Source organism: Chionomys nivalis, chromosome 23 (genome assembly GCF_950005125.1).
Source record: "Chionomys nivalis chromosome 23, mChiNiv1.1, whole genome shotgun sequence".
NCBI lineage: Eukaryota > Metazoa > Chordata > Mammalia > Rodentia > Cricetidae > Chionomys > Chionomys nivalis.
The window spans coordinates 43,230,481-43,257,755 of NC_080108.1; the positions used below are offsets into that span (position 1 = coordinate 43,230,481).

The window sequence follows — 27,275 nt, forward strand, 5'->3', positions numbered from 1 at the left end:
AGAATTGCTGTCAGTCTGTGATTACCTTAACCACAAGAGTTCTTAGCTCTTAGAAGTACAAACTAAAGTGTTTTAGAGATGAAAGAATACAATTAGATTTACTTATAGTGGGTCTACAGTACAGAAACACAATTAGATCAGGGGCTGGGGAGAAGATTCAGTCAAGGGTTCGCCATGCAAGGATGAGGATTTGAGTCCAATCCAGAGTTCAATAAAAGAACCAAGTGTGGTGTGATGGGGAATGTCCTTCTGTATGCTGCGAATATATGTTGCCTTTATTGGTTGATGAATAAAGCTGCTTTGGCCTATGGCAGGGAAGAATACAGATAGACGGGATAGCCAAACTGAACAGGCGGGAAGGCAGAGTCTGGAAGAGTAAGATGCCAGAGCATTACCAGTAAGCCGTGGGGCACGTGGAGATACACAGATCAATGGAAATGGTTAATTTAAATGTAAGAGCTAGCTAGTAAAAGCCTAAGCCATTGGTCGAACTTTTATAATTAATATTAAGCCTCGAACTGGCAGGCAGGAGAGAAACCTCCAGTTGTGGTGCTGTTCGGTGCTTATACTCTCAATGCTGGAGAAGAAAGGCAGCTGTCCTGTGCTTACTCATTGTTGGGAAAGAAAGGTGGCTAGATCCTTTGGAGTTTGCTGGTCAGCCAACCTAGCCCAAGCAATGAGTTTGGGACTAATGAAAGCACATGGTGCCTAAGGAACTGCCATATGCATGAAAACATACAAAGAGCAGCCAGTTGTGGACAACACTTGGAGTCTGAAATGAGGACAAGAGAAGTCACAACTCTAAACCTGTCTACCTTGGTACCTGTGAACATTTTTGTACTGAAAGGTCTAAGAAGAAATAAGCATGCCGTGACCTGAGGACAACATGCCCCACCAGTTCATGTGTTTGAACATTTACTCTCCAATCGTGGTCTATTCTGGAGAACTGGAGACTCTACAACAAGGGGGAGTTAGGTGGAAGAAATGAGATACTTGGGGGTTGGCCTGGAGGGTTACAGCACCACAGACTGCTTGTAGTCTTCTGTTTCCTGATCTGCTCAGATGCAGTAAGTAAGCTGCTGCCACCATGACAGATTGTGTTCCTCTCGAAATGTGGACCGAAGCACACCTGTCTTCATGGGAGTGCTTCTTTGAGGTGTTCTGTCACAGCCTTGCTCACTCTGACTGTGACTCACATACATAAGAAACTGTGCTAACTGGGCATGGTGTGGCACATCCTTTATCTCAAAGTCTGGTAAGCAGAGGCAGATGAGGATCTCTGTGAGTATAGAGCAGCCCAGACTGCAGGCTTAGTGCCAGGCCATCCAGGGCGGGAAGGAAGGAAGGGAGGGAGGGAGGGAGGGAGGGAGGGAGGGAGGGAGGGAGGAAGGAAGGAAGGAAGGAAGGAAGGAAGGAAGGAAGGAAGGAAGGAAATTACATGTTTCTGCTTTTCACTGTGATAGATGTGGTTAAAATTAAAAATCCTGCCTAAGAAACCCTGTATTATTATATGGTGATTTGTTTTGCATCATGAATGGACTGGACTATAACCTGGAAGTGTGAGGTAAAAAAGGCTCTAGTCCAGATAAGACCTATACCTAACCATCAACATACCTATACCTGACCTATACCTAACCATCAATATACCTATACCTGACCTATACCTAACCATCAATATACCTATACCTGACCTATACCTAACCATCAACATACCTATACCTGACCTATACCTAACCATCAACATACCTATACCTGACCTATACCTAACCATCAACATACCTATACCTGGCCTATACCTAACCATCAATATACCTATACCTGACCTATACCTAACCATCAATATACCTATACCTGACCTATACCTAACCATCAATATACCTATACCTGACCTATACCTAACCATCAATATACCTATACCTATACCTAACCACTGCAAAATGGGGATCTGTGACCTCAGGACATAAATGACATCTAAGGCTGCCTAAATAACAATATAAATTAGTTCAAGTAAGTGAGTTCCAGCAGTCTCTGCTTCCTAGAATACCAGTGACAGAGGCACATGACTGATGTTGTCACCACAGAGACTAAAAAGAACAGATCTCATCAGGTGAAGTTGTCCCCCAATACTAAAAATTAGAGTAAGTTGGGTTTTTTGGACCTCATCAAACAAGATACAATGTACAATTAATTCAGTCCTAATTCAGATGCATTATTTGTTAGAGTTACTCTATTTTTTTATTTGGAAAATGTCACCTTTTTTGTGAGTAAGCACTTCAAAAATTAGCCTTTAACTCAATTATTTGTGAAATCAAGTATAAGCATAGAAGCAAATGTTTGTTTTTTCAAGACACAGAAAACCTTTGGAGCCTGTCCTGGAACTCGCTCTGTAGACCAGGCTGGTCTGGAACTCACGGAGATTCACCTGCCTCTACCTCCTGAGTGCTGGGATTAAAGGCGTGTAGCACCACTGCCCAGCAGTCTCAGGATTAATCAACAGTGAAAGGAAGGACTGGGTGGAGAGGAGTGAGGGGAAACCATGATCAGGATGTAAAAATGAATGAATGGATGATAAGTGAATGAATGAATAAATGAATGAATGATAAGTGAACGAATGAATGGGTAAAAGGGGGAAGAAGGGGAAACCATGATCAGGATACAAAAATGAATGAGTGAGGGCTGGAGAGATGACTCAGTCAGTGGTTAAGAGCGCTGCTTGCTCTTCCAAAGGTCCTGAGTTCAATTCCCAGCAACCACATGGTGGCTCACAACCATCTGTAGTGAGATCTGGTGCCCTCTTCTGGCCTGGAGGCATACATGCAGAATACTAAGAATACTGTATACATAATAAATAAATAAACCGTTTTAAAAAAAATGAGTGTGTCAATGAGTGGAGGGGGGAGGGGGTCTCTACCCACAGCCACTCCACAATGACAAGTGTACACAGATCTACTGTCCCATTTCTCTGTGCTCACAAAGCATTCTTTCCATACAACTGTATATAAAGGAGAGAAGCAGCTCACAGTCTGAACTCAGAACCCACATCTAGAAAGAGGGTTAAAGAGCCTGCCTTGCTGAGCCTCAGACAGAAGCCGCAAGCACTGCCGTCAGGCACAGGGAACGGGGTAGGTACCTTAGAGCCTTTGAGCCCACCCAGCTGGTCCTTGTCATTCAGGCCCCACACAAACACTTTGGTTCTTATTGTAGCAGCTGACTCCAACCCGGCAGTCTTCTTTCTAATGAGACTAGACAGGAAACAAAGGTAGAAACAAAGCATTTAAAACATAAAGAGCTCCTCCAAGTAAGGAGTCCTTCTCAAAGACTTGCTTTAGCACATGAAACCACCAGTCTGTATACAGGCAAGTGCTCCAGAGCTGTGGCACTGATGACAAGAGCATGTGTTGAGCAGCAGTACAGATGGAGCTGCTCTCTGTCTCCTTACATCACTGAAAGTCACTTACAGCAAAATGCGTTTGGTCACCTGAGTTGCGTCCACCGCCTATGGAAGGCTCTGGCCCTACTAGGAAGCCAGCATGGCAGGAGCAGTGTTGGAGACACTGAAATGTGTTTTGCACGTTTGTCTGAACAACCCCACATGCACTAACCCATCTGCAAAAGCTCAACTGTGAGGAAAGTGATCAGCACAATGTTTCTGTCAGGACTCCAAAGGAAGCCTAAAGTAGTCCTTGTTACACACGTCATGGAATTAACACATAATGGAAGAATCTTTGTCACCCTGACACACCCTGTTTCATAACACTGAGGTTTCCTGTCCGGGGCAATGTTCCACTGCAGTCCCACACAACCCCTTTCTTCCCAGCTCCAACACCACGCTGATGCAGGAGAGTCTGTCCAGTGTCACCGTCCACCACAGGACGGACCCACAGAAGCTGCTGCACACACACGCACAGAATGGCAGCCCCAGCAGCAGGCATCCCCACCTACAGAGTCAGGTAACAAGAATTATACACAAGAGCCTCGAGCAGCCCAGAGTCAGCAGTGTAACAACGTCCATGTCCGTAATGCCACCCGGCTGTAAGCTTAAAACTGCAGAAGTGGAAAATCAGGCTTAATGTATTTTACCATAATAAAGAAAAGCTAAAACATTTAAGTTAACAGTAAAATAGCTAGCAATAGAATGTGCCGTACCATGTCTACCGAAAATCATGATCTAGCACAGAAAACAAAAGGAAGCTACAGGGATTTAAACCAAAACAGGAACAGAATGTTTCAGATTAAAAACAAAAGTAAGCTTTTTTTCCCCAATCTTCTCTCTAATGGTCATTTTTTTTGAAATGTGCATTTTTTATATTTTATTTTCTTGCAAGATAATTATTTTTGACAACTCGACTAAGCATCCTAGTAGGCACGATTCACAAACTGGGGATGGGACAGAAGGCAGCCAGTCCCAGAGGAAGAAGCTCTCACCTCCCAGTGCTGCCTTTGTCATCCTCCTCCTCCTCGTTATCTGAAGCCAGAAAAGGAACCGCTGCCAAATCCTCCTCCTCAGCCCGGATGCGTCCCAGCAGGATGAGACCGTGAATTTTGCAATCGATCCCTGAGCTCCTGCACTGCTTTATTGTGATCTCAATGTACCTGTGATACTGGATGAGAAAATGACAAGTTACAGACGCCTCAGACTCAGAAGACAGACACTGACATTGACATTCTGGGAAGATTGCAGGTTACAAACTACATCTGTGATTTCACCAGTCTGGGTAGAAGAAGGCCAAGATAAAAGGAGAAATCAAAGAATAAAATGGAGAAATAACATAAAGAACTACAGAAAACAGGAAGAAGACAGAGTGGGATTTCATTTCCTGCCCCCAAAGAAGCCAGTTAGTTCATCTGACCACACCAAGGAGCATGGTCAGGGCTGAATCTTGCCAGCAAGTGCCCTGAAGGGACTCCTAGCTCCCAGGGAAAGCATGAGAGCTACCAGGACAGACAAGTGTGAGCTGCTGGAAATTCAAACTGGAGTCAGAACATCAAGCTAACTAGACCTCAGGAAATTACACCCTAGAAAGAGGTGGAAGAACCTGAAACTGAACGCTTCCAACACTTAAAATCCTCCTTCCCCACCACTGCCTGGAGAAGTAACAGGTAATCTCACAGCCAGGCAGTGGAGAAGTATAAAGAATGCCAGAGACTGAGCCAAGTCTGTGCCTGACCGGCAAAAGAGTAGGGATTGTGGAGTTGAGAAATCACACACAACAAGTGAATCAGACCCAGGGAAGGAGCTGTAAAACCCGGAGCATGGTACAGCATCTGGCCGGAAGCACCAAAAAACACCAAGCTAGACGGTGTAGAGGGGCAGAAGCACAGGCGCAGGTACAAAGCTAAGATCTGTGACAGCCCCAGCCAGGTCACAGCAAGGAGGAGGTACAGGGGCTCCATGGAGTTGGTGGCAGACCCTGATGCACACAACACAGGGACAGACTCTCCCCTCCCAGGGTCCAGAAGCACTCCTGAGAACACAGTACCTCTTCTCTTTTATCCAGTATGGCCTTTTATCAGTAATCTTTTGATTTTAGCAACCTATTTTATACACATACATCTTTTTTCATTTTAAGAATTTAATTCTTCCATATTCATACTTTTGTACCTTAAGTAGTCGATTAATATGCTGTGGTTTATATCATGTTGGAAAAGGCTCTTAGATCCATGTCTCATTTCTCTAAATCTAATATACATTGTTTTCTACTGCTTTTTTTAAACCTCTAACCCACATACTTTCCTTCTTACTCTATTTTTCTCCATAGTTCCTTCACTGACTACTTAAAATACTGATACTCTTAATCCCTGTGAGTTTGCAACATTCCCCCCAACCAGGAGGCTAGTGTCCCTGTCTCCAAATCTTATAGGGACAAGTAAGGGACACAGAACTCACTCCTGCAGCTAATACTAGTACTACTGTCCAAACATCAGAAATGTTACTGCAGCCAGTTTCCCCCTGAATATAAACCCAAGTGAAGACAACCCACATGGCTGAATTCATATGAAATAAAAGTGAGAAATCTATCAACCCAAACCCAAACCCACACACACGATGGATGGATGGATGGATGGATGGATGGATGGATGGATGGATGGATGGATGGATAGATAGATAGATAGATAGATAGATAGATAGATAGATAGATAGATACATGGATGGATGATAGGATAGGTGTGATAAAGCACAGAGGGTCACTATATGCTAATAAAGAGAACAATTCAAGAGGACACAATTATTTAATTTTTTAAGTAAAAATTTATAGGTAAGTATTTAATACCCAGAATTTTGGGCTCCAAATTCTATAAAATACTGAGAAAGTGGATTTAACAGGTATCCTGCCATTCTCTAAAAATTGATGTTACAGGCAGACAGAGAGCAGAAATAATCCCTGAATGCGATGGGAAAAACCCACCCCACAGTGACCCTTAGAAAACACACAAATACTTTAAGACTAAACAATACATTTTAAATGAACAGTGACTCACTGAAGAAATGGGGAAGGAAAATGTCAAGCTCCTACAACAAGGGTACAATGTTCCATCACCCATGGGATAACCTGAAAAAGAAATTACTAAAACAGGCACCAATGAAGCCCACAAGATCATTAGAGAATACTTTGAAAATGTGTGTTCCAAGTTTGGAAATCAAGAGATAAAATTTCTAAGTGCATATGACCTACAGGAATTAAATCTACAGGATGTTAACAATATAAACAAATTCATAACTTTAAAAGAGTGGAAGCAGTACATAAGTAACCCTTCACAATGAAAAGCCCAGAACTGGATGAGTTTACTGATGAATAATAACAAATATGTAAAGGAAATCTGACACCCATCAGCATTTATGAACATTTCACAAAACAAAAAAGGAAGGTATAGTATCAATTTTATCTTACTAAATCACTATCACCTTGATATCAAACCAAAGGAACCATGATTAATTTATCAACAGATATAAAAACACCTTTGTAAACTAAAGTCAAAATCACATTAATAAGATTATATGCCTTGATCAAAGTGGTTTCCTTCCAGAGATGAAAGGTTGGTTCAATATATGCAAATCAATCAACATAATATAACATATTAATAGATTTAAAAACAGAAACCACATCGTCATCTCAATAAATACAGAGAAGGCAATTTACAGAGTTGAACTAAAGATAAAAGTCCCTGAAGAAATTAGGAATAAATGGAACAGACCCCAATATAGTAATATTGGCTATTAGATACGGCAAACTTAGAGTCAACACCGTACTAAATGGGGAAAACTGACATCTCCTCTACAATTGGAACAAGACAAGAGAACCTGCTTCCTCCATTCTTATAAAATATGATGTTCATCATCTCAGCTATAGCAACAAGAAAGAAATAAAAAGGGATTAAAAACTGGAAATATTAGTGTGCAGATGGCAAGACTCTATACTTAAGACACAGTGAGTCTAATAGGAAACTAGAAGACCTGGTAAATGCAGTATACAAAATGATAACACAAATAGTAATAGCTTTTATTTATACAACAATAGTAAACTTGCTGAGAAAGGAACTCAAAAGAAAAAATCCTGTATACCATATTTTCTTAAAAGAGGGAGAGAAAGAATCTAGGAATGAACTCTCAGCAGAAGGTAAGTATACAAACGCTGAAGACAACACTAGGTGACTAAAACACGCCCAGGCTCCTGTCTTGGCAGAGCTAATGTCATAAAGACAGCTCTGTCACCAAGAATAATTAACAGGTTCAATATAAGCTTTTTCAAAACTGCAATGATGTATTAACTGAAGTAGAAATAAATCTTAAACTCATATGGAAATATAAAAACAAACTGGGTAGTCAAAGTAATTCTATGCAGAAAGAACACTGCCAGATGCATCATAATATACAACCTCAAATTATTCTACTGAACGCTACAGTGACAAAAGCCACATGGTCCTGGTACAAAAACAAACACGCTGACAAACAGAACAAAATGGAGAACTCAGAAATGAATGCACACCGCTATTTTTCAAGAAATGATGTCAAAAACAAACACCAAAAAAAAACTTAGTAAACAGAGGATTGGCACAGCTAGATGCCCACCTGTAGAAGAATGAGATCTTTATCTCTCACCCTACATGCAACTTAAAGTGAACAGGAGAGCAACTGGAAACACTGAAATGGCTAAAGGGAAATGCACAGAAAACACTTGGTATAGCTATACATGAGAACTTTCTACACAGAACACCAACAGTAGAGCTAAGAGCCCCAGAGCTAAGAAGCAGAATGACTAGAAGCTAAAGTCTCACACAGCAAAGAGACCATGTGCAGAGGGCACAACCGTCCTACATGTGTACAGAAAATCTGTCAGACGGACTTTTCAAGAGACACAACAAACCCAGATTCTTTCTGCAAGATATTTTATTATTACTTCACAGGTTCAGCAGTTGAAGCAAAGGCACATCAACAAAGCAGCAATTTCAATATCACAAATATTGTCAGAAAATCTACCTTAAGGAAAAGATATTAGGTGTTGACAAATATGTATGGATGTAAAGAGCAACTTCAGCCAGGGACGGTGGTCACACATGCCTTTAATTCCAGCACTCTGGAGGCAGAGGCAGGCAGGTAGATCTCTGTATGTTTGAGGTCAGCCTGGTCTACAGATCCAGTTTTAGGACAACCAGGGCTATACAGAGAACCCTGTCTAGAAAAACCAAAACCAATCCAAAACCAAAAAGAAAAAAGAGAGGGGGGGGAGGAAGGGAGAGAGAAAAGAAAGGAGGGAAAGAGGGAGGGAGGGAGGGAGGGAGGGAGGGAGGGAGGGAGGGAGGGAGGGAGGGAGGGAGAAAGAAAAACTCCAATCAAAGCTTTTTTTAGAGAGCACTAGGAATATGAACATATGCTTATTACCAAAAATAGGGAAAAGTGAAGTTGGTTTTGTTTCTTTCCCAGAGGTAATTGTATAAAATAAGGTATTAAGGAATGTAAATCATTTAAGAAGAAAAAAACTCATCTAAGTGCGAACACATAGCTGCCATCCATGGGCTACACACAATCACACAGAAAGAAACAGGTCACTACAACTCAACTCACCTCGGCACAGTCATTCAGCAGGGGCATGGTGGTGTCAGTTTGGTTGATATTAATAGTCTTTAGTTCAATTAGGTTATAAGGAACTTCCACCTGGGGGGAAAGAAAGGTAAAGAAATCAAACAAGCAATCTTTATTAAACGTTAGGAGAGGCTTCTTTTAGAGGAAACGAATTCAATTACCTGACACCACGACCAGGGATGGCATGTAGCTGCTGTCTGCAGGATCTACTATCATTTTTAATCTATGAACAAGAACATCTGGGAAAATCTCCAAACGAATCCAATGCTTTTGTTAAAGGGGGAAGAAAAAAAAATAGATGCTCAGTTACCGAAATTTAAGTTATATTTAGCTGCTAAAGAGTCTTCACTAGGCGCTAGCATGATGGCTCTGAAGACAAAGGCTCTTGCTGCTAAGCCTGATGATCTGCATTCAACCCCAAGGAATCTACATGGTAGAAAACCACGAGCTCTGACCTCCACGTGCGTACACACACACACACACACACACGCACGCACACACACACCAATAAACAAAGTAATATAAAACAATATCACTGAAGCCTGAACCTGAGTTTTAAATGTAAAATGTAGTGTGACGATTCACCCCTACTCTGGAAGAAAGAACATCCCTTCCCACCACTTGCTGATTTGAGCAGTCTCACTCCAAGTCACATAAATGGTACATTTACAGACTTCTGACCAGGATCTAGACTGGGTCACAGAAAACGTTTCCCTTCCCATCACATCTGCCCTGCTGGCACACAAGGTACAAACAGTGTTAGTGAAATCCCCAAAACTCATTTGTATGCCAGAAAAACTTGTAACCTGGAGTATAATAGGAATTAACATTTTACATATGAAAATATATAAAATAATTGGTTACTCAACTGGTCACTTAATAAAATCTGTATTCACAGTGTTTAAAAATCTAACAATAATACACAATATACTAGTCTGTATGTTTAAAATTATTTAATGACCTGAAATTTAAAATGAGCGCTGAGAGGGTATTTGCAAAGCTAAATGTTCTCAGTTCAATGCAAAGGTCTAAAATCCACCTTCTAAATCAGAGTGTTTCCTGACACATCCCACAAACATTACCTTCCCTTGGGATCCAGATGATTGCCAACAGGGCTCACTGCCATCAATGAGACGAGAGGCCTGGTTCACAGAGGACGACACATTCAGACTCTTCACCATCCGCGACCAGCTGTCTAGCAGCATTCCAGGCTGACTGCTGTGACAGCGCTTCAGCTGCTTTCCGGAACGGCCACAGAAGACTGCAGACTGCCCTATTGCATGGTCAGACAGAGGACAGACACTATGGGACTGGACAGAGCCCCCATGTCTGAGAAACCAGAGGACTACACAGCAAAGCGCTTCTAACTATGCTAGTTTCAAATATCTTTAAATTTAAAAAGAGCCGTTAGTTAATACCAAAAATGGCTTTCAAAAAGCTATCCAATATTACTTTGTATCAATTTGAGAAATGAGGTCTGTATAATGCTGTAATTCATTCCACATAAATCTTCTCAGATAATAACAGGGCAATGTATTTCCAAATAACCTGTGTCAGTTCACAAAAAAAAATTATTAGAATGACTTTTAGGATCTGAGAGAGTAGTTCAATGGGAGAATGTGTGTGTGGTATACAGGATGCCCCAGAATCAGTCTCTTGACTACAAAAATAAGAATAATAAAAATACTTTTATAAATGCAGCGCTAAAGATCAACTTTGTATTTACACATCCATTAATAGTGAATTCTGAAATTCAGTTAGCCTTTCCCAACTAAAAGAATAAGACAAAAGCGCCTTTAATCCCAGCACTTGGGAGGCAGAGGCAGGCGGATCTCTGTGAGTTCGAGACCAGCCTGGTCTACAAGAGCTAGTTCCAGGACAGGCTCCAAAACCACAGAGAAACCCTGTCTCGAAAAACCAAAAATAAAAAGAATAAGACAAAAGAAAAAAAAAGTAAACAAACCTCTGTTTGAAAGTACCGAAATAATGAAATAGAAAATAATTAAGGCCAGCAACTAAAGAAGGCTAGGGATAAATGGAAGTGTGCAGAGGAGACGCGGCCTGGATCTGACAGCTCCCTTTATTGCTATCAGAAAGGTCCAAGAGGGTTGTGAGCAGCTCCAGGAGCCGAGCTGCATTTGAAATCCCAGCAGGAAGTACAGACAAGAGTGAACTATGAAGTGACGTCACATTTAGGAGGTGTCTCTGTCCTCTGTTCACTAGATTACAGCTCAACATACACCTATGTCAATGACAGTTGATAAAAGTGAGCTCAAATAGGAATTGATCACTAACATCTGACAAACCAACCCTGCTGATTAAAGGCTCAGTTTACCCCACTGTCTTCAGGGTTCTTCTGTGCTGTAATGTTTCATCAGAATGTGTCTTACACAGTTGATAGTCACAACTTTCCACTGAATATGTATATCAAGTGTTTTTATCTGTGTATTTATTCATGGCCATTTAAGATTTGTTTTCCATGTTGGCTATTGTGAATGATGCAGCCATTAACATGGGTGGGCAAGCATCTGTTTGTGTCTTGGGATGGGAGCAAGCAAACAGAAAGCACTCTTCTATGGCCTCTGATTTAGTTTCTGCCTTCAGGTTCCTGCTCAGTTTATAAATCTGTAAACTGCAAAATTAAATAAACCCTTTCTTCCCTAAACTTCTTTGATCATGGTGTTTTATCACAGCCACAGGAAGCCTAGCTAAGGCAGCAGGAATAGGAAAGACAAGATGAGGGAGTTAAATGCTAATGTCTGTTTGGATGGACAGATGGTTTTGGAAATACATAGTAGAGACAGCTAGCACAGGACATAAACTACCTGAGACAACTTTACAGTCAACATAAACCTAAGCTCAACACTGCAGCTCTGTGGTAAGTGCTGTAGGCATTCCCATTCCTTAAAGAACGCTCCTTAGCAATGAGACGGCACTTAGTCATCAGCCAGCTCCAGCAGAGCAAGAGTGAGTTCTCTGTGGCTGCACCGATGAGAAGGTACAGATGCTCGTATCTTCTATTTGTGCTTATAATCTCCATAATAATGAGTTTTTAATTATAAAGGTCAAAAACTGAACTTAGTCCCTTCATATATTAGGAAATAAACCACATTAACAATGCTAAAACTTTCCATCCTTTAAGAACAATCTTCTGACTCGGGAGGCAGAGGCAGGCGGATCTCTGTGAGTTCGAGACCAGCCTGGTCTACAGAGCTAGTTCCAGGACAGGCTCCAAAGCCACAGAAAAACCCTGTCTCGAAAAACCAAAAAAAAAAAAAAAAAAAAGAACAATCTTCTGTCAAAACACTGATTTAGCAGCCATAAATGCTTTTTTAAACATATTTTTGTTTTGATACACAAGAATCTTTTAAGCAGCTGGGCAGTGGTGGTGTATGTCTTTAATCCCAACACTTGGGAGGCAGAGGAAGGTGGATTTCTATGAGTTCAAAGCCAGCCTGGTCTACAAGAGCTAGTTCCAGGACAGGCTCCAAAGCTACAGAGAAACCCTGCCTCCAAAAAAAAAAAAAAAAAAAAACTGATAGGGTTTCTCTGTAGCTTTGGGACCTGTTCTTGTAGACCAGGTTGGCCTCGAACTCACAGAGATCTGCCTGCCTCTGCCTCCCAAGTGCTGGGATTAAAGGCGTGCACTACCACCGCCTGACTAAATAATCCTTTAAGTAAAGAAAAATACTTATAATAAAAATTAAAATATAAAAGAAGTCATTTGTTCTTGCGCTACCTGGGAAGTTCTAACGATGGCCAAGCCCTGGGAAAGCAACAATATTCCAGAATCCAAGTGCTGAAACATAAAGTAATGGTGACACTCGTCTGTTTAATCTGGCTATTTTTATGTCTGTTTATTCCTGGCCTTTACTGTATTTCTCAGACATATTAATCAAACTTTTATAGCATGGTAAAAAGAAATGTTAATGCACACAGTAATAAGGGAAACTATAGTCTGTAACAAAGCATTCTGTTGGCTGTTACCTTTCACGAGCCCCACACTTTGATGAGTAATGGATCCCCACTTGTATTTTGGTGTGGTTACGGAAGCTTTGACCCGTACTTTATCACCAATCTTGATGTGAGAAGAACTCGGTGGGGGATAACCTAAGGAGTTCATTGGCAAACACACTATGATTAGTGCTACCTTTCTGGGAACCGTGTCTCTAAGAAATAAAATGTGTTAAAAAGGAGTGTGCTCACCTATGAGTTCAACGTGAATATAGCTAACCCAGTAAGTACCCCCTTTCTGCTGCCAATCACACTGCACATTGAGGTCATGCAATCCATCTCTGTCCAGCTTGATGACTTTGCCCACATCACCTTCACACACTTCTTCATATGCTCGACAGCATCGAACCATCATTCCGACCTGAAATTGAAAGGCAAAGTGCAGTAAAGTACACCTAGACAGAAGATACAATGTAAAGATTTTATTTAGGACCCAGAAATAAGCTAAAAATATTGCGCTGGTTAGTTTGTCAACTTGACACAAATTAGAGTCACCAAAGAAGACAGAACGTTGAGGAGCTGCCTCCATCAGGCTGGCCTGTGCGCCAGCATATGGGCGGTGCTCAAGCAGATGAAAGACGAACAAGGCCCACCTGAACGTTCTCTCTCACATACACAGCGTAGTCATCGTTACTCAGGAAGTCAGCACGCTTCTTGTAAGTCTGGCTCTCAGTCACAACAGCACCAGCAGCCTAAGTGACATAAACACATAAACAAATTGAAAAAGACACATAAGAAAGACTGTCGGGTGGGCATGGTGGCACACACCTTTAATCCCAGGAGGCAGAGACAGATGGATCTCTAGAAATTTGAGGCCATTCTGGCCTACATAGTAAATTCCAGGCCAGTTAGAGCTACACAATGAGACCCTATTGACAAAAACAAACTAAAGTACTGAAATCCATAACATAAACAAATGCAGTAGACAATACTGTACGTTCATTCTAAAAATCTTCCTACCTTATCAGCACAGTATGTAAAATAAAGTTCTGCAAAAAATTTTAAATACATTATATTAGTGTTTTGGCTGCATAGATGTATGTACACTACAAGCATGCCTGGCATCACAGAGGACAGATGAAGTTACAGATGGTTGTAGGCCATCATGTGGGTGCTGAGAATTGAACACAGGTCTTCTGTAAAAGCAACAAGTGCTTTTAACCTCTTAGCCATAATTCTAGGCAAAATGAATCTTAACAGTTTGCAATAAACAAAACTTTCCAGAGCTTTTAAAAATGAATTTTATAAAACAATTGTTTCAAATAAAAAAATCACTATATCACACAAAATATGATTGCGTATTTAAATGGTTGTCTTTACTCGGGCTGTCAGTATGCATCCCAGGCTAGTTTCTGACTCCTGATCCTTCTGCCTCAGTTTCCAAAGTAGTATTACAAGCATGCAGCACTATGGCACGTATTTTTGACTTTTAAAAACAGAGTATTGGTATACTTCCAAGGCTAGTCTAAAACCATCCTTGAACTCATGATCCTCTTACTATGGAGGGTTCAGCATATTTATTTGTATTTTAGCCAGACAATGTCTAATGATGCTGCCAGGAACAGCTTTGAACTCTCAGCTCAATCAATCCTCCTTCTTTCAGTCTGCAGAGTAACTGTGACCACAACAGACACGGCTGTCCAGTGTCTTCTACCCAACAGCACTCAATTGTTCTCATTGGCTTCTAAAACTAAGAGGAATTTAATAGAGGAAAACCAATCATTATCTCAGCGGCAAAAGAGACAACTTTGTCCTCTATATAGCAGAGCTGTGGGTAAAGCTTGCACAACTGGCCACAGGGCATGCACTGGCTCTTTTGAGGGATGGAGAAAAGTAACACAGAATCATCGTGTAAGACTGGTAGGATACGTGGAACCACTGACCACAGGGTATGGGGTATCGTCCACATCTTCCACCACCTCCTCGTCTGAATACTCGTCAGATACTGTGTCCGCATCCGAGAACTCTGTAACCTGGACATCAGAGTGGTCTAGTAGCCACCCAACCAAGGCTTCCACACCTAAGAGCAAAAACACTCAGCTACCTTCAAGACCAATAGCACTGTACTTCAAACCCAAAAAACAAGCAAGCATATACAGGGAAAAATTATACCAGGCAAACCAGATGCATTCCCAGATGTGCCGGAGAGCGACTTCAGAGCAAACTCTATATTCTTCCTAGGAAATCCCATTTCCATGAGCTGCACACAATAGGCAGAGCAGGCGCTGGCGACTGCCTGCGCTTTTTCGCCCTGGCAAGATGGATGTGTTGTGCAGAGACTGGGGTGGTGGCCTCACTGGAGCTGCAGTCTTCACAGCCTGCACTGGAAGGGTATGTGGATTCCACAGCCAAGCACGGACAGAGGGCCAAGGCAGCAGCCTAGGCAAACAAGGAAGGTTAGGAGAAGGGCCTCGACCATCTGAGCATCTTCCATGAGCTGCACTGCAGAGTACAGATTTACGAGTGCATCTCAAAATGAATTAATAAAGCACATTAGGGAAGGGGACTGCTTCAGTTAGAGCTAGTCAGTCAGTCATTCGCAGTTAACCATACTGAGTTAAAGCTATCAAGGTAGACAAGTGTACCTCAAGTTCCTGTTTATCAAATATGGCTTTCACAGGAGATGGCTGGGTGGCTGAGGACAATAACTGCTGCAGGAGGATCATCAGAGGGTGTGGCCCTTCAGGTGACATGTCCCCGAGGTCAGGGGATGCAGCTGCTCCATCATCTGAATTTGAAAACAAAATCTGTATATCCTACTTCTCAACAGCCAACCCACCTCTACTGAAGGTAGTGTGCTGGCCCGCCTGCACTGTACAGCCAGGCATCAGTCCTCAGACACACAGGTCTCATAGCTGACAACTGCATCTGCAGCGCAGCCAGCCCACACACCAGGCACGCGCTCTCCTTTTATCAACTGCTAATTCATGCTCCTTGTACATGTTTCCACTAGAGTATCTTTCTGTCACATCTACGTAAAACTCCCTGTTAAGAAGATACCTGCATGTAGAGTCCCGGGCTGAGACAGTATCTGCCTTAGTTTGTCTTGGTGGGAAAGCAGCGCCCACCCTGCTTTCAGGATGTACAGCTTCAGCTGCTGGCTGCGTAGCAGGTCCAAGTCTACTTGTCCTATGGAACAAAAGAACCAGTCAGAACCAGATATCCAGCTCATGTTCACCATGCGTGCCATCGCTACAATGGGAAAGCAATGGTGTGGCTTTCAGGAATGAACTGATTACCAACAACTGTGACCTCTGACCCCTAGGTCTCCTTCCTTCGGCGCCCTAGGTATCTATCTTAATGCATTGAACTGAAGGCTAGAACCATGTAAGCATTTCCTGCTATCATTAAATGTTTCCCAAATTACTGAAATTTCAACCAGACACAAATAAAACATTTTCATATTTTCTTGCAATATTCCTAGGAGGAATTTTGTCAAAAGCATCTACTTTAACTGAAGCCATTTCCCTAGGATGAACTCTCTGATGCAGTGATAGGAAGCCGTGCCACATGTGTCTGACAGCAGACCAAGGACCACAAAATAGCCTATGCAGGAGAGAAGCAACTTTCCTAAGCAGGGGATGTAGGAGGCCTTGGGGACAGCACGGCAAGTGTAGGTTGAGAAAATGAAATTAGATGAGTCCTTGAGCACTAAACTTGGACCAGCGGGCAGACCAGTTTGTTCACTATGATGAACAAAAACGGAGACAATTGGGAGAACACAGACTGAATTTGAGGCAAAGGGCTGCTATATTCACAGGCCGTCCACTCAGAGCTGTGAACTGCAGACTCAAAATTAAAGGTGTTTACCATCACAGACGTTGGAGCAACAACAAATACTGAGTAAACAGGGAGAGTATGTTCAAAGAGGAGACAGAATGAGATGGGGTTACGAGGGAAACCACAAGATTTCAATGGTATAAAGAGCAAGAGAAACAGAAACAAACTCCGAGCATAACCAAAGGGCAGGAAGAGGAAAATCCCAAGAGTGGTTACCCAGACCCAAAGGGAGGAAAGGTTTTAAGGAAGCTAGCTGCCCACCACAGTTAGAGACAAAGTTCTTTAGGGCTGACCCTGAGAATGTCATGAGCAGAGAAACAAACCCGATATCCTAAAAGTCTGCTAAGAATAGGTGCTGGCAGTTCGAAGTGATGGGGTTCCACATCTGAAGTCAACGGCAAACCTAAAAGGTACTTTATATTCCTAACTATAGCCGACAAGTGCTACGTGAACTCCAAGGCTCCAACAGTCACACAAACCCACTCTGATAAAAGGACAAGCAATGCCAGTTCAGATTATTTTACCGTGGAACACTATGCACTGACCTGCAAAGGCCTGTTTTGCTGATTTCTTTGTTTTGTGCTTTTCCAATTTGCTTCCAGCAAGGTTCACCAACTCAGCCCAGACAGAAAGCATGGGCTCCGTGAAAGGCAGGTTGTTTACGCTAAAGGCCACAGCAGGGAGCTGAAGAAAGGGCACAAAATCCTTCAAAGAGTTGCTGATGAGATTAACAAAGTCTGAAATTTATTAAAGCATGAGACCTGAATTTAAATATGCATACTCCAAGTCATGTCCTGCCTGAGGATAATTCTGAAAGATACTCCAGAAAGATAAAAGTACACATACAACAGATATACTCTATAGGAAGGTTTTCTTTACCAGTTCGCCAACACTAACCTATCAGGGTGGTAGTTATAATCTAAGACTTTTTCTGTACGTTCCAAATTTACTACGTGTTCTTATTCCTATTATAATCAAAAATATTTTATTAAAAAATACATAGTCAAATTGCACTTGGGTTACACAGAATTATATAACCTTCTCTACTGTGCTAGGGCACGGGCACTTGGGTTACATAGAATTATATAACCTTTTCTACTGTGCTAAGGCACGGGCACTTGGGTTACATAGAATTATATAACCTTCTCTACTGTGCTAAGGCACGGGCACTTGGGTTACATAGAATTATATAACCTTCTCTACTGTGCTAGGGCATGGGCACTTGGGTTACAGCAGCTAGCTAAGCTATGGCATTCCCCACGATTAAAATCAAGATTAAAAGCATTTTTCTAACTAAAGACTATTATTTAAAAAAATCATTTTTAGAAGCCAAATTATTCAATAAAAATACATTTTAGAAACTCCTATTTTAAATACTTAAAATTACCTTATAGAATGTCAATCTCTTTTTATGTCTAAAAGTCCCTGGCTGTATGCTCCCTGAGACGGGCCTTTCCTAGAAGCACAAGCTAGCGCAGAAGGAAAGCTACGTGAACTCCTGACTCACACAGATAGCTTCCTAGAAGACAACATAAAGTATCGGTTCTAACATTACACACCAGTTTCAGTGCCACCACTAACACTCGAGAGCTCCACCAAGCTACATACCGGTTTGAGCTGATTCAACGGGCAAACTCGGCACATGCGCATGTCACAGAACTGCACAGTGATTCTGCCCTTTGGGGTGATGCGAGTCACTGTGCCCTCTCCAAACTCATCATGCATGACCTGGCTTCCCAGGCGCAGCCGGCCATCGATCCCTCCAATCACAGCCAGCACTGCCCTGAGGCCCCCCACTTCCAGGTTCTCAGAGTCCGGGAAGTAGTCCTCCAGCAGGGCCTAGAAGGGAGACAGCGAGTATGAAGTGTAGCTAAACTCAAGTCCTTTATCTCATTCACTATGTATAAATTCACTTTAGGAACAAGAGCATCACTACATTGTCCCAGACTTGTGAGCTCAGGCAAACCTTCTGCCTCAACCTTTCAAGCAGCTGGGACTACAGGCATACACCATGCCTATCTGAATTGTTAATTTCTTTAATAGTTATTTCCATCAAAATGCCCTTAAGTAAACATGAAATAAAAATGCTTCGTGTTTAAAGATAACTTGACCACTAGGATCCCAGCACACTGTTGGAAACCTGGAACACACCCTTTCTGGAGTCTTCCCAGAGCAGCTGTGTGTGACGGAGCAGAGCTGGGAGTTAATGTATTTGTTGATGAGGCCGTTCCACTGGGTGAGCGAGTGCAGAGTGCGGAGCAGCCCCACCACCTCCTCAGCCAGAGTGCTGCTGTGAGTGGCAGTCAAGGAAGCTTGCGGCCGCACGCACCCTCGCACCCTCCGCTTCCTCAATGTGGATTCTAAAGCAGAGAGAAAACCAAGTTGCACAGCACTCACTAAACAGGGGCACCAAGGACACGCACCGCCACTCACCTCTAAGGAATGGGACATCAGAAGAACAAGTAGTGAGCAAGCTGCCCAGGAAGCCAAACAGCTTTTCCACCAGACACTTCATGTCCCGTGCCCTTTCCGTCTTGTCCCATGACGGAAGAACTGCTTGTAGTAAATGGACAGCTAAGATCTGCTCAAACACAACACAAAATGATATCAGACAGCGTTACCTTCTCTTTTCTTTATCCCTTAATGAAATTAACCATCTGCAACTTTGACATTCCTGATTAATCAGATGGTTAACAGGAAAGACTACCAGGAATTCAAAATGAATGAATTTAAGTGAAACTGTTCTTTAAACTTAATTCCTGGCAACCATGTTACTATTTTCATGGGCAGACGAGAACAACTGAGAAAAGGCAAAGAAGCTTATTTAGCAACTGAAGGGACTGCAGTAATCAAGACCCTCAGCAGCCAAGGCCAGGAGGTTCCTGCTGCACCTGTGGCTACTTTCTCCATGAAGAAGCATGGTTACCAGGTCTAGCTTCACTCAGGACTGCCCTCAGTGAGCTGGGTTTGGCTAGCAGCACATTACCTGCCTCTGCAGGGAGGCGGCAGTGAAGGGCGCATGCCCCTCCACAATCTTCATGAGCAGTGTGATCCACCTTGGGGAGCTGAGGGCCCCACAGGCCTGCGGGCTGAGTGCGATGCTCCGGACGAAGCCCAGTGTACACCAGCTCCGGTGCTGCTCCCTGCACACCAGTCTGTCTGGAGGAGCTGCCAGAGGAGACAGGGCACGCTTGAACCAAGAGTCCAGAAACCAAGCGTGAGCACAACCCTCACAGTTAAATTACCTACCAATTCATTTTGGGCAATAAGCTGCCTTACAAGGGGACTCAGACAGGAGTGGAGAACGGCTTTAAGTTGGCTCAAAAAACATTTCATGGCATCATTTTAACCCTTTCAAATGCATGCGATCAGACTAGTTAATCTACTTACCCTGTTTCTACACTTCTAACAGCAGTAATTTACAGTGTGCAGCTATTATACTTCTTAATCTCATGTGCCTTAAACGCCCTCACAATTTTGACTGACATCATAAAATGCCCAATCCAAGTTTACTTTGTCTTTTTCTTATGTAGCCAGAACACATGATCCTACCTCTACTTCTCCAGTGACTGGATTAGAGGGACATTCTAATATGCCCACGAGAACAAGGTTTTCTACTCCTCCTGACTTCCCAGTTTCCAAAGAACATGTCCGCCTTTCTATTCTCTCAAGTTAGGATGTGAAGCCTGTGGTCTGAGTTCCCATGGCAACAGCAGCGGCAGCAGCAACTCACCTTCCCCCAGCCCATACCGCATTCCTGCCCTCCAAGCTCACTAAGACCCATGTCTTAGCTAAGACACAAGCTCACATACTAACATTCACATATATACTTAGACACTAACTCCAAATTTCTGAGACATATTCAAATATTGTCTGCCACAGTCACTCACACAAGCTCTCACCTTTACTACTACTGCAATCACTAGTAGACTCACAATCATACATTGCATACAGAAGCAAAGGACACACTTTGCACACATCCCTCCTACTTATACAGAAGACATATGCTTAGACAATCACTCATGCTAAAATACGCATACACATCCATTTGCACTCATCCACCTATGCACATACATGTGCTCACTTTCTCCCTCTATCAACAAACAAGCCTCCTCCCAGTGACACATTCAAGTCTGACCTTTGCTCTCCTATGTACATTCACAACAGTGACACTGATAGCATGCATGTGCTCAGCTAACACTCAACACCTGCTCCCATATTATCACAGCCATCTGTGCCTATGTTTACCCCCCAGACCACACCCACACGCCCTCACTCTCACTGGCACGGACACTCATGCATGCTCATTACCGATACTTGGTTTTGCACTCACAGTCAGGAACAGACACTCTCACACACTTGCAACCACACAAGTGGGACACACACAAGCACATTCCCACTACATCTGACGCAGCTACTTGTACACAGACCTTCCCGTACATACATACTCACACAACCACACTGAAACACTCAAATACACATAACTTCATGCTTCCAACACAAGATCACTCATTCAGTGTGATTCTATTATTGGTTGCTAACCGACGACCTGGAATTAACTAAAACCAGAGATGCTAGGTACAGCTGTGAGGAATTTTCTTTCTTTTTTTTTTTTTTTTTTTTTTTTTTGGTTTTTCGAGACAGGGTTTCTCTGTGGTTTTGGAGCCTGTCCTGGAACTAGCTCTTGTAGACCAGGCTGGTCTCGAACTCACAGAGATCCACCTGCCTCTGCCTCCCGAGTACTGGGATTAAAGGCGTGCGCCACCACCGCCCGACAGGAATTTTTCTTGATGGAATTATTTGAAGTAGGAAGACACTTTGTAAATCTGGGCCACACCTTCTGGTGTGGAGCCTACATACAGGACATGGAAGGAGGAAGTGTCTGTTCTTTCACGCTCCTCGCTCTCACTGAAGTTCTTGCCCTCATGAGCATTACTCTACTTCTTTGGGGTTCTGGCATACACTGAAGGCCAGTACAGACAGTCAGCCTTGTGAACCAAACAACCACTAGATGCTTGGTCTGTCTGTTGAAATAGCTGGACCATAGTCTGTAGGCCACTCTAATAACCCTGTTTTCACACTGATAGATTCATTTTGTCAGTTCTGTTTCTCTAGAGAATTCTGACTGACATGCTCAGCGGTGGCAAACAAACTGTCTCACACAAGCATTTACTCACACAGAGCTAACACACGCATCAGAAATGTATCCAAACACATCTGTGTGCATTCACACTCACAAGCATGCTAACAGCTACACATGCTCCAAATTCCTTTGACAGTCATACATACTTTCAGGCAACCAGAAACATCCACCCAAGTTCAAGTGATATTTGCTGTTTTTACACTGGTACTCAGTCAGAACACCAGCATTTGACCCTAGTTGAAAATAAGGTCTCTGAGGATTAATATTAAAGACTGAGATAACATGCAGGAAGGGGGCTGGGCCCAAAGCAAATAAAGATTTCCACAAGAGAAGGACATAAGTAGTGCAGAGTGCACAGAAGACAAGGAGACCAGCAGTGAAGTCTGCAGCACAAGATGTCCAAGAAAAGGCAAAGGGAAGGAGCAGGGCTCTGCTGAGAGCCTGCCGTGAGGATCCCTCGTCTCCAGTGCTCTAAGGGAGCAGCACTAGAGGCTGAGTAGTCCTCACACATACACCTCCCCCATCCCATGCCCGCCCTCATTCAGTGCTAGCCTTGACTCTAGCATCTCACAAGGGGAAGATGTAAATAGACTGGGTGAGGTTCACTGGTACCCCTGTAAAGAGGAAATCTGAAGCACATGCACACAAACACACACATTCAGAGGAGAGTGTAAACAAGAAGACAAAGACTATGTTCATATGCCTACAAGTCAAGAACTGTCAAGCAAACCAGTATTAGAGAAGCCTGGAACACATTCTCTCTGGTAGCCTCAGAAGGAAGCAGCCCTAGTGAAATTTTCTGTTGTTTGCTACATCATGTCTATAATGCTGAGGTCCAGCAGTCACAGGGGCCTTACTACACACACCTGACTCACAGTCTCACCCCCAGACTGGCCCACAGACATACAGACTTGAGAGGTTCACACACACGCATCCACACTGAGGCTCTGTGCTCATATTGATTCATGTCATACATAGCTTATCTGTTGTTCCACTTTCCACTAACATTCTCAGCAGTCCACACAAAGTCTTGGTGGCCTCGCTCTGCATGACATCAGCGTGGACACCAACGGACAGACACAGAGTCTGTAGTAAGTTAATAATGCTGGTCAGCATCATCGCTGTGGGATGGATGCTCCTGTCTCCTGGTTCAGCTTCTGAAAAGGACAGTGAAAACAAGAAACAGCCGTCCTGAATAAAATCATCTGGGGGTGTCATTTAAGGTACTTAATACCACACTCTGTTTTTCTTTACAAAAACTGAACAAAGTTTAGAATAGTTTTAGGTTCACAGAAAAATTAAGAAGATACAGAGATCTAACAAACTTCTTTTTAATACTACAAAATGAAACAGACCTTCACAAGAAAAAAGGAAACTTAAAATTTATTCTCTTTCTCCTTTCTTTTTTTTCCCCAAGAGACTCTCACAATATTACCCAGTCTAAGTCAAGTCCCTGGGTCCAAGAGATTCTCCTGTCTAAGCCTCCTGCCACTGCCACTGGCTACCTGACCATTTTGCTACCATCTTCCTCAAAGAAAATGAGATTTAGGAGGAGGAGGTGCAGGGGCAGAGAGAGTGTGGAAGCTAGAGGAAAACCTCCAGTGTCTTTTTTTCAGGTAACATCCATTTTGTTTGTAAAGACAGGGCTTTCACAGAAACTTGTGAATTGCTGATTAAGTTAACAAGTCTGGCCAATAGATCTACACCAACCAGAGTTGGGATTACAAGCATGCATGTTACCATGCCAACCTTTTGCTGGAGATCAAATTCAGGTCCTCATGTTTACATAAGAATAATCACTTTACAAAGTGAGCTATCTACCCCACCCTAGAAAATGAGATTTCAGAATAATATTGTGTTTAAGCAACCTTACTATATAAGCAATAAAATGATTCCAAAGTTTTGTATCTTGAAAAAGAAAACTTATCACCAGGCAGTGGTGGCGCACGCCTCTAACCCCAGCACTTGGGAGGCAGAGGCAGGTGGATCTCTGTGAGTTCGAGGTCTACAGAGCAAGTTCCAGGACAGCCAAGGCTGTTACACAGAGAAGGCCTGTCTCAAAAAATCAAAACCAAACAAACAAAAACGACAAGTTATTAAATGTCTAGGAACTACAATGGGAGCAAAGACAAAGCAGCAGCATCCCCTGAGCAGCCACGTGCATGGCCAGTCAGTCCAGCTGTGGGACAAGGAGGCCACGGCTCTGTCACACAGCCACCTCTTCCCTGGCTCACTCCACAATGACAAATACTCCCATACAGCTGGGAAGAAGAAGGGGCTACAAGAGGCACACACTATAGCTCAGATGCTCTGACAGTATAGCCAACACCCACCCACAAGATAAGCACTTGTCATCTTAGACTAAATGTGCATGCTCTGAGCCCACTGCAGTTTATGGGACAGCTTCTCTCACATTCGACGCCAGGAGCTCTCTTCTTAGCACACCCTCCAACTATCAAGGAATAGGGAGGAACTTAAAGGAAGCAGGTGGGGCCATGGTGTAGGAGGTTCTTCTGTTCATGTGTTGCTTTCATTGGTTAATGAATAAAGAAACTGCTTTGGGCCTGATAGAGCAGAACTTAGGTAGGAGGAGAAGATAGAACTGAATGCTGGGAAGAAGGGCAGAGTGAGAGAAGTCATGGATTCTCTGCTTGAGATGGACGCTGGTTAGAATCTTGCCAGTAAGCCACAGCGATGTGGCAAAACACAGATTAATGGAGATGGGTTAAACTAATATGTAAGAGTTAGTCAATAAAAAGTTAGAGCTAATGGCCAAGCAGTGCTTAAATTAATACGGTTGCTGTGTGATTATTTCAGGTGTAAGCTAGTTAGGTGGCCGGGACAAACAAGCGACCCACTCTCCTTACAACAGGGCCATACCTTGAAGCTGGTGGAGGAAGAAACAAAGCGTCCTCAAACAAAATAAGTACATAAATAGGTTTGTTGTTGTTACTGTTTCAAGGTTCAGCAGGCAGAGATACCTGCCACCAGTGACCCCAACAAATTGTCCCCTAACTTATCACATACAAGTAAGACACACAAACACACATATAAAAACAAATAAAAAGACGTTAAGATCCAATTTAACAAGCATGTTGCACTCTATCTTCCACCCCACTCTGGAAGGGCGTCAGAAAGCACAAAATAAAGGTGAAGATGCGTCAGTCTGTCCAGGCTACTGGACCGAGCCCCTTTACCCATCTACACCAGAATCATGTGTTTAAGGGGCAAGCAGAGCAATGTCTTCCAATGCATCCTGACCACTTCTAACTCTGCAGAGGGAAAGGACAGCCACCCAACTCATGAACAATCTGCCACGCTACCCTGACCTAAAGGATTCTGTGAGTCACCCACCTGAGTCATCTTCTGTGTCTGAATCCTCTGCAGAGGGCTGTGATGACACTGGCAACTCCACCAGCTTGAGGTCATACTTTCCTTCTTTACCCATCCTGTATGAGTTAGTGCTGCCCGTGTCTCACTGGACCCTGATCCAGCCATCCTCTCCCAGCTCACCAATTACACGGCCTAAGCCTGGCGGAGGCCCATCCTGAAACAGCAAAACCAAAGACCAGGTAAGAAAGTGACTGTCCTGTTCTGGACCCACCATGGTTCCTGTATTGATTCTGTACAGAGATTTTCATTCAACCTCCTCCTGACCCAAATATAACTAAAAAAATGTATAGATTCTATCATTGTTTTTACTTTGTGTGGGGTGGGGTGGGAGGATTAAGACAGGGTTTCTCTGTGTAACTGCCCTGGCTGTCCTGGAACTCACTCTGTAGACCAAGCTGGTCCTGAACACAGAGATTTGCCTGCCTCTTCCTCACAAGTGCTGGAATTAAAGGCATGCACCACAACTGCCTGGCAATCATATCATTTTTAAATGCCATGAAATCACAAGCTCATGTTCCTTTATTAAAGAAAAGAATTCTGTCAACTAAGGAATTCTCTGAACAAAGCATAGTGAGCGTCCCAGCAATCAAAGTGGCCTTTCCAATGACCTCAATCACTAGGCCTTTTAGCAATATTCTGTCAAGTATCCCAAAAGAGAAAGGTATTGACAGGGTGCCATTACCTGATCTCAGACAATTTAATTTCTAAGAATACGGAGACCAAACCCATGCTTAGCAGTGTGTCTGAGAAAATCTATGTGACATCACGGGAAGGAAAATATTGTCCTCATGTCTTTTGCCTCTATTTTATTGCTCAGAAATCAATAAGTCACCTATTAATCTTGTAAGTCCTGAGTTCAGATAGCCACCTATTCCAACTTCCACTGTTTGGTGTTAGATGTGCTAAGATGTTAATGAAAGCTCTGAGTACCTGGTCACCCCACTTCCAGTCCACGCCTCTCATGACCCTGGTTCCAATCTTCATCATAGCAGCCAGTTCTGGCCCTGAAACAGGGAGCTGAACAGGAGCGGTTTCCTTCCTTGTTTCCTCCAACACTGAAGCAGAGGCTCCCCGGGCAGAAGCACTCATGTCCTCCTCAACACTGTCACAAGTAGGACCTGTCAGAATGCCGAACAACAGCTGAGCCTGTAATTAGCCGCAATGTCCTACTTTTACTATTTTTAAAAATTGCACTTATGTGTAAGTTGCATGTCTGAGCGTGGGTTTGCACAAGTGGGTACAGTGGCAGCAGGTGCCATAGAGCTGGAGTTACAGGCAGTTGTAGAGCAGCAAACACGGGTGCTGGGAACTAACTAAACTCGGGTTCTCAGCATCAGGGGAAGTACTCCTTCAACAGCAGAGCCATCTTCCCAGCGTCCAATGTGCTATGTTTTTACAGACACATCAGAAAATGTGGTGACATCATATCATCCTAGCACTAAAGAGGATCATGAGCTCAAAGCAGACTGTTCTACACAGAAGGATCCTGACACACAGAGACACACATGATAGACAGACAGACACACACACACACACACACACACACACATAGCACAAAGATCAAGAAGAACTGATCAGCACTAAGTTTAAAGAACTTATACTGGAGTCTCACCCCCAACCCTGCAGGAAACCATCTGCAAGTGTCTTTCCTCCCCTTCCATTCCCCGGGAACTCTGCAGACGCTGGCAGGACCCAGCCTTTCTCACCCAGCCTCATCCTTTGTGTCAGCCTCCAATACCCAAGGACACTCTCACCTGGGAACTCACTGGCCGCCATTGCCTGGGAACCCAGTAGGTGATCTTAACTTTCCCCCCATGGCAAGTTCGTCAGTCTCATCCCAGCCTGTAGCAGACCACATGAAGGGGC

General features: G+C 43.2%; 1 protein-coding gene across 1 annotated transcript in view; it reads right to left on the reverse strand.

Annotated features, from left to right (window-relative positions):
- LOC130865093 (E3 ubiquitin-protein ligase HERC2-like) overlaps positions 1 to 27,275 on the reverse strand; it is a 136,155-nt gene that overhangs the window by 45,250 nt on the left and 63,630 nt on the right. The window contains 22 exon segments of the mRNA XM_057755970.1: positions 3,131 to 3,242; positions 4,426 to 4,601; positions 9,062 to 9,137; positions 9,139 to 9,151; positions 9,241 to 9,346; positions 10,162 to 10,352; positions 13,067 to 13,189; positions 13,286 to 13,454; positions 13,687 to 13,785; positions 14,977 to 15,113; positions 15,206 to 15,301; positions 15,304 to 15,472; positions 15,679 to 15,821; positions 16,094 to 16,222; positions 17,419 to 17,557; positions 18,482 to 18,712; positions 19,025 to 19,233; positions 19,307 to 19,454; positions 19,860 to 20,041; positions 22,991 to 23,173; positions 25,371 to 25,563; positions 26,340 to 26,527. Of these exon segments, the coding sequence (XP_057611953.1) occupies positions 3,131 to 3,242; positions 4,426 to 4,601; positions 9,062 to 9,137; positions 9,139 to 9,151; positions 9,241 to 9,346; positions 10,162 to 10,352; positions 13,067 to 13,189; positions 13,286 to 13,454; positions 13,687 to 13,785; positions 14,977 to 15,113; positions 15,206 to 15,301; positions 15,304 to 15,472; positions 15,679 to 15,821; positions 16,094 to 16,222; positions 17,419 to 17,557; positions 18,482 to 18,712; positions 19,025 to 19,233; positions 19,307 to 19,454; positions 19,860 to 20,041; positions 22,991 to 23,173; positions 25,371 to 25,563; positions 26,340 to 26,527 (3,212 nt within the window).